Genomic DNA, 14,368 nt, shown 5'->3' on the forward strand with positions numbered 1-14,368 from the left:
CATGCCCTCAGACTCCTAATAGATGGTGTGATTCAGAGCTTTTATTGAGTACTGACAGAGGAGTCCTTACAAATAGTGTAGTCACTGGACGAATGTGCTGAGATACTGACACCATGGCTGGGTAGTTGGGGTGATGGCTTTGCATAAAAGATACATTATGCTGTTACCACCAGCCGTAGTACAGCTTTCAGCTGTTACATTTGCCAGACTTAGTTTTTTCTGTTTCTTGGGATCCTAGCAGTCATCTTTGTTATTTTTCCTTGTTACTTTGAGACAGGAAAGGAAGTGTATTTGTGTCTTGGTTTTGCTCTTCTGCAGTGTAGGAGGACCTCCAAGTCAAACTGGACTCAGGTAGCATGTCTGTGTTTTAAAATAATGTTGTCTGACATGACAGAGCCCCATAAGACATCCCCCACCAGCAAAGTGCTTTTCATACATAGATGAGATAACAATATTTTGAGTCACTGGAAGACACCCCTGCCTCCTGTGGTAGAGAGCAAGGTGTTGAAAAAGCTTTGTGGAAAAGCGGGGCTAAGCAGGCAAGACTTATTCTATCATCTGTTATTCCACTCAGGGCTATGCTGTTAATCTGGTGTCTGAGCATTGAATTTACTCATGAATTCTAGTCCAGGCTCTGTCAAACACTTAGATGAGTGCCTTGCTCAAGATCATCCAAGATCTCTGATTTGTCTATAGATGAGACAGAGATTTTTATCCTGTGTTTTTGCTTGTTAGCGGCAAGGAAGAGGAGCGAGTGTCTTGATGCTGGATGAAGAAAGATGCAATACAATGCTAACAGGAAACCTCCAGAGTTTTCAGGGGGATGTGTGACAGGAAAAGTTAAAGAGAAGGGGAGATACAGAGATATGAGAACTGGTGAAAAAGGAAACTAAGGCAGAGAAAGACAGGAGGAGGAGAAAAACTCTAATTGAATGATCACAACATATAGAAGGAGGTACATGGTATAAAGCAGGGTATGAAGTACCTTACAGTTAAAGTACTATGTGTGCAAGAGTATGTAAACCAAAATTAAAAGGAAACCTCATCTCTGACCAAGAGAGACTGTGGGATAAAGACTAGAAAAGGTACATCTCTGCGTCAGAAGTCTCAGATGCATGCCAGGGGAACCTAAGGATGAGATGCGAAGACACAGGGTGCTCCGTCAGCTTAAACAGTGTTTAGGCTATGGTGATACTGTATTAAACTAACCTAAATAAACCAGAACCTTAAATTCTGCCTACCTACAAGTGACGCTTAACTCAGAGCTTAAATTTTCAATTTAAATTTTGTAAAACTTTGACTTAAATGAAGATGAGGCATTAAGTACAGTAGAAGACAGGGACTGGTTCAACAAACTGGCCTTTCATATAATCATGGGAGCAGATGGGATGCCTCCAAGGGTGCTGTGGTAGTTGACTGTTGTCACTGTGAGGCTTCTCTCATTTGGTCATAGTGATAGGGGCAGTTTCATGGTGACTGGAAAAGGACAAACAGTATGCCCAGTGTCAAGAAGGACAAGAAGCGAGCACCCGGGGAATTACAGGCTGGCCTGCCTGACCTCAGTCTTCAGGAAAACTATGGAGAAAATCCTCCTGGAAGTCATTTCCAAGCAAACAAAGGACAAAGATGAGGTTAGGAACAGCTGAGATAGATTTGCTGAGTGTGAACCATGCATGACTGATTGCCTTTTGTGGTAAGTGATTCTGTAAACAAGGGCAGAGCAGTGGTTCACCTCGACTTTAGCAAGGCTTTCGGTATAGTTTCTGTAGTGTCTTTTCAGCCAAACTTGTGAGATGTGGTTTGGATAGGTGGATGGAAATTGACTGAACTGCCAGACAGTACAAGGTCCACCTGGCAGCTGATAGCTAGTGGCGTTTCTCAGAAGTCAGCGTTGGGGCTGATGCTATTTTATGGTGTACTGGCAGACGGGGATGCTTGGACAGGAATTGCTGTCAGCTAGTTTGTGGGCAGCATCTAGCTGTGAGGTGTAGCTGGTAGGCTGGAAGGCAGAGCTGCTCTTCAGATGGACACCCCCCCACCCACCCCCCCCCACCCACCCCCGCTGGAGAAATGGGCTGGCAGGATCCCTGTAAGATTCAAAGGCAAATAGAGAGCCTCTCCCACTCCTGGGCAGACTGGAGCCCTGTTAGCAGCCCAGGAGGGAAGCTGGCTGCCTGGAAAGCACTTTTGCAGGGAAGGCCCTGGAATCCTGGCAGGCAGCAAGCTGAGTATGGGCCAGCAGTGTGCTCTTGTGGTGAAATACGTCAACTGCATACTGGGTCCTGTCAGCAAGACTGTAGGCGGCAGGCTGAGCCGGGGTTTGCTGCTTTTTCGTATTTGTGAGACTGTATCTGGAGTACTGTGTTCATTTTTGAGCTCCCCAGAACAAGGAAGGCACTGCTATACTGGAGCAAACTGGCTGGCAGTCCACGAAAAAAAATGAAGGAGCTGGAATGCAAGATGTAAGCAGAAAACTGGTACTGAAACTAGAAAAATGATTTCTTCAGCCGAAAGAAGAGAAAGCTCATGGGAGATTGTCTTGCTATCTTCAGTTACCTGACAGGCAGCTGTAGAGGGTTCAGAGCCAGGCTTCTCTCAGAAGTGCAGTGAAAGGATGAGAAGCAGCAAACACTGGCTTGGAGCACAAGAAATTCACACTTGATGGAAGAAAAAAAAAAATCTTCACTTTGAGGGTGATGGAACCCTGAAGGAGCAGAAGGCTGAACTATAGACCTCCTGGGGTCCCTTTTAGCTTGAGTTACTTTGTGATTGGCAGGTCTGACAAGAAGCAATAGGGTATTTATACAACATTGCAGGCAACAAGGTTTGTTGACCCATGGGTCAACAGGTATTCCCTGTTTCTTGTATATGCTGATTTGTTCTTCACTGTGAAAATTCCTTTCTCTCTCTAGTTTATACTTCACTGGTGGGTTATAAAGTTTTGCTTGTTGCATAATGGATTTTTTTGTAGGCTGTTTAATTCAGCCTGCAGGTTTGAGTGGGAAGAGAACTGCATGTTATGTCACTTAGTGGGAGCTTATTTTCTTAAGGATTTCTATTTCTCAAAAATCACGTTTTCAGGAGCTTTAGAATTAGAAATATATATAAAACAACTGCTTCTTTACATGTGCACATGGAGAATACAGAGAAGCTTTCTGCATAGAGATTTTTTTCAATGTGATTATCTTCCTAGACATGCATCTTACATGTTGCAAGCATACATTCATCTCCTATTTCTATGACTGCAGTAATTAAATGATAATTAGCACCATCTCTGAGAGCCTGGCTTTAATTTAATACAGTGTATCTTCACAGGTGGAGAGGTTCTAATTTAAACTTCAGGTCATTTCTGCCTGATGAAAGGGGTTTTGATACTACGGATTTAAAGCAGGGAGCCAGGCAATGCTGTTTTCCTTTTGGCTTTACGTGCAGCTGACCGCTTGTGTTACCTTATGTGTCTTTCTAGTTCCCTGGAAAAAAAAGCCGCTATTTTGTTTCCCTCTGGAGTCATCCCACCAAATTTACAGTCCTGTTGTAATAATTGAGATCATTTGGGAAATGCTGGTGTATAGAGATAATTTTTTTTGAGAAGGTGAATGGGGTTTCTCCTGGTGAAAGCTGCTGTCTCTGAAGTATCTACATTTATATGGTCCTTAACACAGTGAGGCTGTGATTTGTGATTACAGCTTTTACATCATGTTAGATCGGAGACAGCTGGGATGTGGCTAACGTGGAGTTTTTTTGGCTAGATTTAGTTTTACTTTAATCAGAGTTTTACCTTGGTAAAATTTAAAAAACAACTTTTTTTTTTTTTTTAAAAAAAACCACAACAGAAGTCAACCTGAAGTGGAAACTGCATTATTAGACTCAAAGAAGACTTTTTAGAAGATGAAACTTTGCTAGCAATTAATTGTATTTAATTTTGGCAGCCTCCTTAGCCTGTCAGTGAAAAGAGCAATGGATCTTGAGGCTGCTTTCTGGAGAAAGCTCTGAAGAGTCGTTTTCCTGAGCATGCCTTCCTGAAATACAAATATATAACATATGTTTAAGTTAATTTGCCCTGCCTTTTGCAAGTAATACAAATTTGATGTAACTGTATAAATGTGTGAATAAAATTTCCATTCCAAAATAAGTGGATTTCCAAGATACTGTATGGAAACGTCCTTGTTACCAGCCTACGTACAGTTCAGACCAGCACATTAACAGCTTTTGTGATTATACTGACTTGTTACGTAGCTAACAACCCCATGGCCTCTGCAGTGCCAAGGACAAATCACTCGTACACTTTTGAGTCTGTTAAGCCAAAAAAAGAGGATCTCAGCAGGCCAAGGGAGTAGTTCCCTTCTGCTTGAGGCACTATATATTTTCAACTCAGTGCTCTGCTAATGCAGGCAGACTGGGTTCGAGCCACCACGCATCCTTCAGAGAAGCAGTGTGCGAGTGCTGGAAAATGCTGCCATTTTCTGGTTGTTTCTTTGCTTCTCTCTCCTGTGCCCAGTGGCGTTTTGGAAAATTACTGATATGCCTGGTGCGGTCCCTCCATTGTCACGGAGGATCTTGCGACAGGCTGTGTGAGTGGTCATTGCTGGGCCACTGGGTGGCATCGCTGCATCATTTTGGGGTTCATGTATGTTTTACTCTTCAGGAACATCAGCAAGATGCCAGCTGTCCAAACAAGAAAAATAAGCAAAAGAGCTCACTTAGATAATTTAGGAACAAAAACATGAGCTGTTCCGTTGTAGTTTTTCTCTTGCGCTTCATATTAATGTAAGTAATGCTTGCTTATATCTTTGACGTTAGTACTTCATACTGTTCCATTCATGCAAAACTGATAACACCGATTAACTTAAATGCAGATTACACTCACCCATGCACATAAACAATGACAATATTAACACTGGAAAAAATACCATGATTCTGTTGCTGAACATTGCAATAATATTTACCTGACCAAAAGAAACCTTTACCAGACTTTAGATGAAAAGAGGCAAAGATGCAGTTGGAAGGCTGTGCTAATCCTTTTGCTTTCTAATGGACTGGGGGTAGTATATATAGAAATAAATACATTTCAACAGAATCTACATGTCCATGTTTTTCAACATGTATCATCTCAGTATTCCTATGAGGTTATCCTATCAGTCCTGCTGTTAGGGGATCTAATACAGAAAGGGTAACATGATTTGTACGAGGATGCTTGGAACGTCCTTATGCAGAGAATTGAATCTAGCTATCCTGACTTTTATCTTTGTATGTGGACAACAACAAAACCCCCCCCAAAAAATAATCTGGAAGGTTTATATTGATTTTGCCTATTGTGTGATTGCACCTATGAATTAACGGTGCTCTTAAAATTCCTTCAAGGGTTGAATGTTTTTCAAAGGTGGGTTTTCCATTTGAGACTAATCCTGTTCTTGAAAAAAAAAAAAGGTTATTCTATAAGATAGTTGGGGTTTTCTGTCCCTTTCTTTCCCTAACTCCCCTTTTAACTTAAGTTGCCTTTAAAAATGGTCTGTGTGGTCTTTTTTTTTTTTTTTTTTCTTATGTCTTCCAGAACAGTTTAATTGGGATGATTATCTGAAAGAGACTGAATCAGTGGCTGCTCCTCTACATTGTTTCAGACAGGTATGCCTGATACTGTTTTGCAAGTGTGTGTTACAGGGTGATCCTAGAGCAATTTTTATGTTCAGACTGCTTGCAAACTTCCCATTTGACTTCTTTTGATCTGAAGTTATCAGTAGCTTACAGTTTTGGCAGATGCTAGCTGCTGAAGTTTTTCATACTTGGTGTCCGCCTCAAGCCAAACTTTGAGGGTTTCATTAAAATTGTAGCTTTGGACTCTGTTTTCTTTTTAAAAAAGAGTAGTTAATGAAAACTGCTAGGCTTATCAGAGTTCAAAAGTATTTTCTACTTTTTCCAGTAATCTTAGAGGTACCATAGTTTTAGTGAAAATTAATTTGGCTGATCATCAGAGGAGCCTTTCTCTTGCCCTATTTTTGAAAGAGTCCTTTCAGTTCTGGCTAGCTACAAGATGTATGTGGGTGTGTAGTGGAGTTTATTCACCACTTTTCTGGATCTCTCAAGTATGTTTAATTTTGTCTCTTTCTGAGAACAGTGCTTTTTTCAAAGGAGTAACAGATACTGAAGTTAAAAAAAATAAATCAAGAGGAATATATGGGAATACAAAGGAAATACTGGATTTATAATGAAGGGTGTTTAATGTACTATTTCATATTCTATGCTCTGCCCTACAAGTTTGGTTTCCCTGCCCTCCCCGCAATGGTTTGGTATGTAGTTGCAGATGCAGTTTAAATCTACCATCTTGTGTGAGCTAATGACCTCCGGTTATTCGGCTCTCTGGAGACTGAGTCGACCTCTGCAGGCATCTTTTTCACTATTGAAGGAGCTGGGGCCACTGTTTTTCCAATCTGAGGAGCCTTTTAGCTGCGTAAAGTTAAATAGGATGAGTTTTGGTCTGTATGCCTTCACTGTGTTAGGAAAATAGATGCTGAAGGAATTGGATAGTTCAGGTTGATAGAACTGTAATAGGTGTGACAAGCGGTGCATGTCTAGTTTAGTGGATTGGACGTGTTCAGAAAAGTATCTTCTAGGGTTCATTGGTAGTCTGATGATATTGTAAATCTTACTGGCCTCCATTGGCGACCAAACAAAAAGCAACGCAAATGGAATAGTCTCAGGAGAGGAGCCATCACTCAGTGAATCTGTAGTTGTTGCAGGAATGGAGAACAGGGAGAGAGAAATGCAGGTGGGAGCATTTCCTTGTAGTAGATCTTGAATCTCAGCTTGCTGTTTGCAGATGAGGAAGGTCAAAGAGCCCCTCACATGCTGCTTTTGATGAGAGATGGCTAAGAATAGTAGTGCCCAAAGCTCTGTTTGAGTGCAGCTTCAGAAATTAATTCTACAGTGCGTGTTTTTCACGGTGGATAGCAGCTCAAGGCAGAGACCTCAAACTCTGCTTGGGTAGGGGCAGAGGGCAGTAGTGTACCCCTGGATCATTCTGAGGTCAATGCCATACTCAGAGACCATAGACCACCATGACCAGAGTGTGTATGTTCCTGAGAGATGTAGCTACTGCAGAAAGCCGCTCAGAAGCCTTTCTTTGTGCCTTTCTTTGTGCCTTTCTTGCACCTTCCTTTTCTCTACTACTGCTCAAGAGGTCCAAACTGGGCAACTGAGTAACACCTTAAATAAAGATGCTTAAGTGACATGCATTGACTGGAGCTAGATAAATCCAAGTGACCTGGATTGCTTAAGAAGTGTGTGGTTTGGAAGGAAAAGCTTTAATTTTTGTGCATAGAAAATTTCAAAACAATTTACATATGCAGACTTTCAGTTTTTCTAAGAGTTGACCTTTAAGTAGAAAGTGATATGCAAAGTTAATTAGTGCAGAGCTAGCTCCTCTCACTACACAGTGTTTGCAGATTTTAGAAACTAAAGTGCTTGAGATTTCTGTAGGACTAATTTGACTTTTATTGGGTTACACATGAATTCTACATGTCATTATCACTCTGTGTAATGCAAAGAAATATACTGCTGTGGCCAGCCAGAAAACAAATAGCAGAGAGAAGCTTAATTTGACAATTATATCCAGAATTTGTGACCTGTGGGAATTCTACAAAGTTTTAATTTTGTAGTAATTAAAAATGACTGAGGGAGCCATAAATTAAAGTCTCTACCATAAATTAAGATACAAGCACAGACACCTAATGGAAATTGATTAAAGTATTTATCTTAATTTAGAAGGTATTTTATCTGTTGCTCTAAGTTGTTTTTAATTACTACTTACAATTTTGGTGCATTCCACATCCCTTTCTCTCACCCTGAAAGTTTTTTCAAGCAGTTGAAAATTTTAAATTAAAAAACTCGTCCCTTGTGGTTTGAACAGAGCTTAAAACACTGAGTGGATTTTGTTATTTTGCTGAAAGGATGGACAGGCATGGGGGAGTTACCTTTTGAGTAGAATGCCTTGAGTTATTGTTATTTAAACAAGCTCACCTTTTCTACAAACAAACAAACTCCCCAGTTTCTCAGTTTCAGTTGCTTTTCATGGTTGTAGAAAATAACAGCTTGACAAGCAATATTCTGAAATTGAATTGCCCTTTAAATTTAATATGCTTAGGCTCCCCTTTCAGACAGCCTGCTGTCTAAATGCAGCATTGGCAGATGCTACACTCAGTGTTCACTGAATATTACTCTCCTCTGTTTTTGGGCTTGGGCTCCTCCAGGGCTACTGCTATTGATCTAGGGTGTGTTGTAAGTAGTGCACCTGCATACCACAGCAAATAGAGCAAGATGTATTTTAAAAAATTAAATGTGGTGGAGACAAACTAACACTTATTACGGTAGCAGATTTCTTCAGCCTTTTTCTGTGTACCCAGACAAATAAGCCCACCCTTGTCTACTTACTATGGGATCCCCACCTGACCTGGTCAGGCAGGCAGGAGAAGGAACATGTGAATCTTGTGAGCATGAATGCCCATGGTTTTGGTTTTTCTACCTGCCTCCCATATTAGGATTCAGATTGTATTAGTCTGTGTGGGATAGCTACGGGGTTTAAGTGTCAGGAGGAAGGCTGCCTACAATTCTTGGCATCTGTGTTCAAGAGCAGCTTTGTTCTGGAAGAGCTGCAGAAAAGGGCTTCTGAGTTTGGTTTGTTTGTTTGGTTTTGGTTTTTTTGTGTGAGTTGGTTTGGAGGCTTTTTTCAGTTGACTGGCATGTTTCCGGATGTCCTTGTTTTCCATTCACTTCAAGTATTAATCGCTGCTCCCCCATCTTTATGTTCATATCTTCATCCATATTCCCTTGTTACCCTTCTTAGCGTAAGTCTTGTTTTAGAAATCAGTCATGTTTATTCAGTAGGAACATCAAGTATCTGAAATGGTAGCTGTTGGCTGGCTTTTCTGACTTGCTGCTAAACATTAAACACGTGCTGGTGAACACAAGTTCAAAGGCTTCCTTATATTTACCATTTGTATATGTTTGGATGAATGAAAGCTGTATATTGAACTGGCTGGTAAATTTATCTGTACTAATTTAACCTTTTATTGTAGTCTAGAATTCCACCTACAAACGATTTCAAAGTTGGTATGAAACTGGAAGCCCATGATCCTCGCAATGTTACCTCGGTTTGTATAGCTACGGTAATTGGAATCACCGGTGCCAGGCTAAGGTTGCGGCTGGATGGAAGTGACAACAAAAATGATTTTTGGAGGCTTGTGGATTCCTCAGACATACAGCCCATTGGGACCTGCGAAAAGAAAGGGGGCATGCTCCAGCCTCCACTTGGTGAGAAACAAAACTTCTGAACTAATGTGTGTGGAGTACTGCTTTGACAAGTTGATTTTACCTTTTTGTCTTGGTGAAACATTTCACCAAACTATTATTTAATTGAAAAAGATGTAAGCAAACTGATTCAGGCTAATTGCATTGTGGCTTTTTCTTCTTTTTGGATTCTTCTGACATAAGAATGAGCAGAATAATTAGTTTGAGTTGTGTTTGGGGTTTTTAAAGTAGTCCCTTAACGTTAAATGGGAGTGTCTGACAGCTCTGTTGATGATGAGATACACTGTCGTGCACATTTTATAAATGTTCCCTCATACACACCCTGTCCTAGGAGTGTGTACAGATACCATGTTTTCTTGCTTGATGCTGTGTGTGCTCCTTTGAGTAGACCTTGGTAAGAGCTGGGGAAAGCTGACCTGCCTGGTTCCTCTTTGGTGACTGGGAGAGCAGCTCAGTAGAAGGTGCTCGCTGTTAGCCAACCTGTGCAGCACTCGGTGGAAGGTGCAGCAGTTCAGGACAGCCTGAATGATTTCTTGGGCACTGAGCAAATGGGTTGAGGTCTGGGAAAGGCAGGATAGGGTGCGTTAGTGGTGATATTGCAGCCTTCTGCTCTAAGATAGGAGAAACAGCATTCCAGAGCTGTAGGAAACTGCAAGCTTATATTGTGTGTGATTCTCATTTCCTCAAAGGAACACATGTTGGGGAACATCTGCTCAGTTTTTCATGGCTAGTGTGTGAGCACAAGTAATGCTCGCGAACAAGGTGTAGCTTTCCTATGCTTAGAAATAGTACACAGAATTTCTTTTGCCTTCTGTGAGCAATATGGGTGACAACATCACGTGTCTTCCGAAACTGAGATATAATGCATGGGCTTAGTCTTACTGAGGAAGTTTATTAAACGGGGAACCATACAAACAGTTCCTTGCTATACAAGGAATAGTCAGAGGTAACTCTGACTGACTGCTAGGGATAATGAAGTGTGGTATCACCTTGCTGTGATTGTCCTGTATATTTAGATCTGCATTTTTGTACCAGGGATTTTTACAAGGGCATGTAGTGATAGGACAAGGGGTAATGTCTTAAAGCAGAAAGAGGGTAGATTTAGGTTGGGTATTGGGAAGAAATTCTTCACTGTGAGGGTGGTCAGGCACTGGAACAGGCTGCCCAGAGAAGCTGTGGATGCCCCATCCCTGAAAGCGTTCAAAGCCAGGCTGGACAGGGCTTTGAGCAACCTGGTCTAGTGGAAGGTGTCCCTGCCCAGGGCAGGGGGGTTGGAACTAATGGTCCTTAAGGTCCCTTCCAACCCAAACCATTCTATGATTCTGTGATATTTGTTGTAGGGAAACTTCTAGGTGTGGAAATCTTTAAAGAAACACAGTTTTCACATTAGTCTGAAAATAGGTCTGCTTTTAAAAAAGAGGAAAAATAATGATAAAAATCTACCTTAAAATCTCCACAGCAGCAACACCCCCTCCCCTGTATCCTGTTATCTTCTGTAATTTTTAGAAGATGCAAGAAATAATGTTCTTAATATAAAAAACGAACTGTAAGCAGAACTGGTTACTGCTGGTTTCCCATTGTATCGTTATGAACCTGCTTCTGGTTTGGGGTTATCAGTAACTTACAGATTTCTCATTAGAGGTTTGGTGAACATAGGTATGCTTTCTCTTAGTAGCATCTGAAAAAACTTGTCATTCCAATTTGTTAACCACTTTCAGTTCTTCTGTTTGAAAGATGAAGTGAAAAGTATCACTTCATTACAGTATGAAACCTGATTTGCTTGTAGAGAGGCAGACAGACACAGGAGCAATTGATGTAACTGTTAAGGCACTTCACATAGATTATAAGGGTAGATTCTTTTGTGCTGTTGTGCTGCTTTAGAAACACAAGAAAAGCTGTGCAACCAGGGTGCCAGTCTAGAAGAATATTATTTGGGATAGATAGATGTGGTTTGAGCCCAGAAGGGCTTTTTTCGTTCTTTCCTGTGGATATATAGAGGTTTTGAAGGAAAGCACTGGATAGTCTTGACCTGGGGGGGAAAAGATTCTGATTTTTATTTTTTTTTAAGTTACTCAGTTTAACCTCTCTGAAGTTCTTGGTATAACCTTGTAAAATGAATGCAGTGATACCAGTATGCAAGAGGGTTGTAACAGAGAAGAGTATACCTATTCTTTCAGCGGCACCTTCATCAATGTTAAATATATGGCTTCAGTTCAGGAGCTTAATGCTTTTTTAAAAGGTGTTTCAAAACCAGTCTGAATAAAACAGCTCTGGTTATGTATAATGGGGGCAGCTGATGCATTAAGAAGATAAACTTTCCATGATTGTCAGTAAAGGTTGATGCCTTCTTCTTTGGGTACTGTTTCTTACTCCTATTTGTTCAGGCTGCTTGTAGTGCAGCACCTAAAGCTGTTTCCCTGCACCCCAGCATGTAAGTTTACCTGCCCTCAGAACAATTGCTGGTTATTCAGAAAAGAATGTGAGTGCCATTATTTTGTCTTTCCAGCCCTAGATTTTTCTAGAGATAGGCTAAGTTCCAGCAATCAAACGTTCTGGCATACCTAGATAAATTTTTGAAAAAGCCTTTTTGGCAGTTTTACAGCATCCTGTTCCTGGGCAAAGCTGGGAGCTAATTGGGTGTATAATTACCTCCTGTTAGACATTTAAGCAACTGATTTTTAATTTTTTTCTTTCTGAGTAGTAGGGAACCTTCTGGATACTAATGTTCCGCTTCTATCATAATAACAAGCTAAAATAGTCCCTCCTACCTGATTTTTACATAGGTTTAATTATGCATGTTGCATAAGGGGTTTGAGAAAGTGATTAATGTAGCAACGGGTTCCTGTTTCAGCCTCTGTTTTTCATAGGTGAGCTTCTCTGTTGTTGAGAGCTTAATGTTCTCAACAAATTCTTTTGAAGATAACATTTTCTCTGGCTTTACCAGAACAACTTAAAGGCCAAATGAAGTTAATAGAAACTGTTGTTTAGTTGTCATTTCTTTGTTTTGCGTATATGTCTCTTCTGGGCTGGCTGGTTAGGAATATTCTGTTTCAGTAACCACATGTGTTTAGGTTGTGTAAAGACTGGTGCCAGACCAGGACTGATAATCAATGAGCTCAGCAGTCCTCAGATTGACACCGTTTATCAAATATGAGCTTTGTATTCATTTAGGTGTTGCATAGATACTTAAAACCTGAAAACTGTTTATTCAACTGAAGATAGCTTAAAGCTACTAATAAAGAACCATTATAGCATATAATCCAATCTTAGATAACTTAATGATTTAAAGGATCAAGAATTGCAGATATGTTGCACCTTTCTAGTTACATTTTTTTAGTCGAATTGTTGAGGCTCAGTTATGAGAGAACTCATCAGTTCCTGGCAGATTCTGGTACTATTTGCTTTGTGGAAAAATTTCCAATTTGCTGTATTATGTCTGTTTTTCTGTAGAACTGTGCCAGACATATAACTGCTAAAGACACAGAAAAAATGTCCACTATGTCTGTTATCTTACTCATTACTTTGAAACATCCATCTGGAAAGCACAGAAAGCAAAATGAGAGGGATTTTTTTTTTTTTTTTAATTTAACTGGAAAGTAGTTGATCGTAAGGGAAGATTATCTGGAACGAGAATGTTTTCAGCCAAACCTTTGTTCTGCTTGAATAGGGTAGTTCATCTAAACAAATTTGATTATCATTTGTGCTTTTTATTCACTTGTTAATGAAGAATATTAAAGTGGAAACATTTTCCTGTTTATGTTTTTGAATATGATACATGCATTTATAAAAATAATTGTATTTTTGTTCTTCCCTCATATATGTTCTTTGGTTTGTAAGGCTATTTATTTTTTTGTTTTATTTGGTGTGGAAGGGAGAAGAAATGATTTTCTTTCTTTGTCTGTGGTCTGGTGAAAGAATTAAAAGTGTCTTGAAAATAAAAAGGTATCTTCTCAATAAATGAGAGGAGCTGGAGTGGAGGACGTTATTTTAGAATGAGAGCAAAAAACAGACATGAAAAGTAAGCCAGATGCTTGTGCTGGGCAAGTTTCACTGGACCAGAGGTCATGTGGGACAACCTTATGATCTCCAGTACTAGAACTGGCGTGTCATTAAGTCCTAGATGTTTATCTGTAATATCACAAATTATGGTGAGTGATTCTGCAGGCAAATCACTCAGAATGGAAATGTATCGCATAGCTTTCTGCACTGGCAGCAACCCTGTTTCTTCCTTCTTGGCTACTTTCATTTTGGCCCAGTCCAAAATAGAAGGAATGAGGTGTTAGTAAAATAGACTTTATATCCTCCTATTTCATTTTACATATTGAAAGTAGGGCTATTTGTTTGTTACTCAGGGTTCCAGATGAATGCATCTTCTTGGCCAATGTTTCTCTTAAGAACTCTCAATGGAGCTGAAATGGCACCTGCAGCATTCTTTAAGAAGGTAAGAAGAAAGGGACTGCTAGTAAACAAGTTTTGATCAATTGGTCCATAGCTACATTTTTTAATGAGGATTCCAAGATGTTACTCTGTTGTCAGCAGCACGGGAAGGCGAGACTATTATTTGAAATTACTTTGAACTGGATTGGCAAGCTACAAAGCTGGACAGGAAGTGATCTGCTTCTAGTCCATTGAGATAGGCATCTCTTTTCCTGAGCTGAGACTTCAAAGTATGGTGTATTATTTAGAAAAATCGTGTTAGCTCATTTTTTGTGTCTTGTAGATTTAAGATACAACGTATATCGTATTTCTTAATAGCACCATATTAATGTGATTGCGCACAGGAGTAAAAAAAAAATTTAATGGGGAATAAGAGTCATTGGAATACAGTGGTGCTTGGAAAGGTTCTATTAAATGTTTTCATTGGGCACATAGTCATAATTTAAATGTAGTGAGAAAGTAGTTGAAAACAGCAGAAAAAGCTCTTCAGTTTTTTAAACATGTCTCTTCAGTAAGTTAGTGTAAAACATGGAAAATTATACAAAACTAACAGTAATATTAAAATGACTAGTTGATTCATTTTTTTGTTGAGGTGGTAAAACCCTGCTGTCACATTGAGTGACTTCATTTT

The 14,368-nt window shown here is 40.0% G+C and overlaps 1 protein-coding gene across 5 annotated transcripts in view; it reads left to right on the plus strand.

Moving 5' to 3' along the window:
- The window catches only part of SCML2 (Scm polycomb group protein like 2), a 72,782-nt gene that overhangs the window by 19,750 nt on the left and 38,664 nt on the right, over window positions 1–14,368 (plus strand). For all 5 annotated transcript variants that reach the window (XM_040582643.1, XM_040582640.1, XM_040582641.1 and 2 more), the window contains 3 exons: window positions 5,552–5,622; window positions 9,069–9,303; window positions 13,653–13,741. In XM_040582643.1, the coding sequence (XP_040438577.1) occupies window positions 5,552–5,622; window positions 9,069–9,303; window positions 13,653–13,741 (395 nt within the window). The remainder of the gene's footprint in view (window positions 1–5,551; window positions 5,623–9,068; window positions 9,304–13,652; window positions 13,742–14,368) is intronic.

Source organism: Falco naumanni, chromosome 2 (assembly GCF_017639655.2).
Source record: "Falco naumanni isolate bFalNau1 chromosome 2, bFalNau1.pat, whole genome shotgun sequence".
NCBI lineage: Eukaryota > Metazoa > Chordata > Aves > Falconiformes > Falconidae > Falco > Falco naumanni.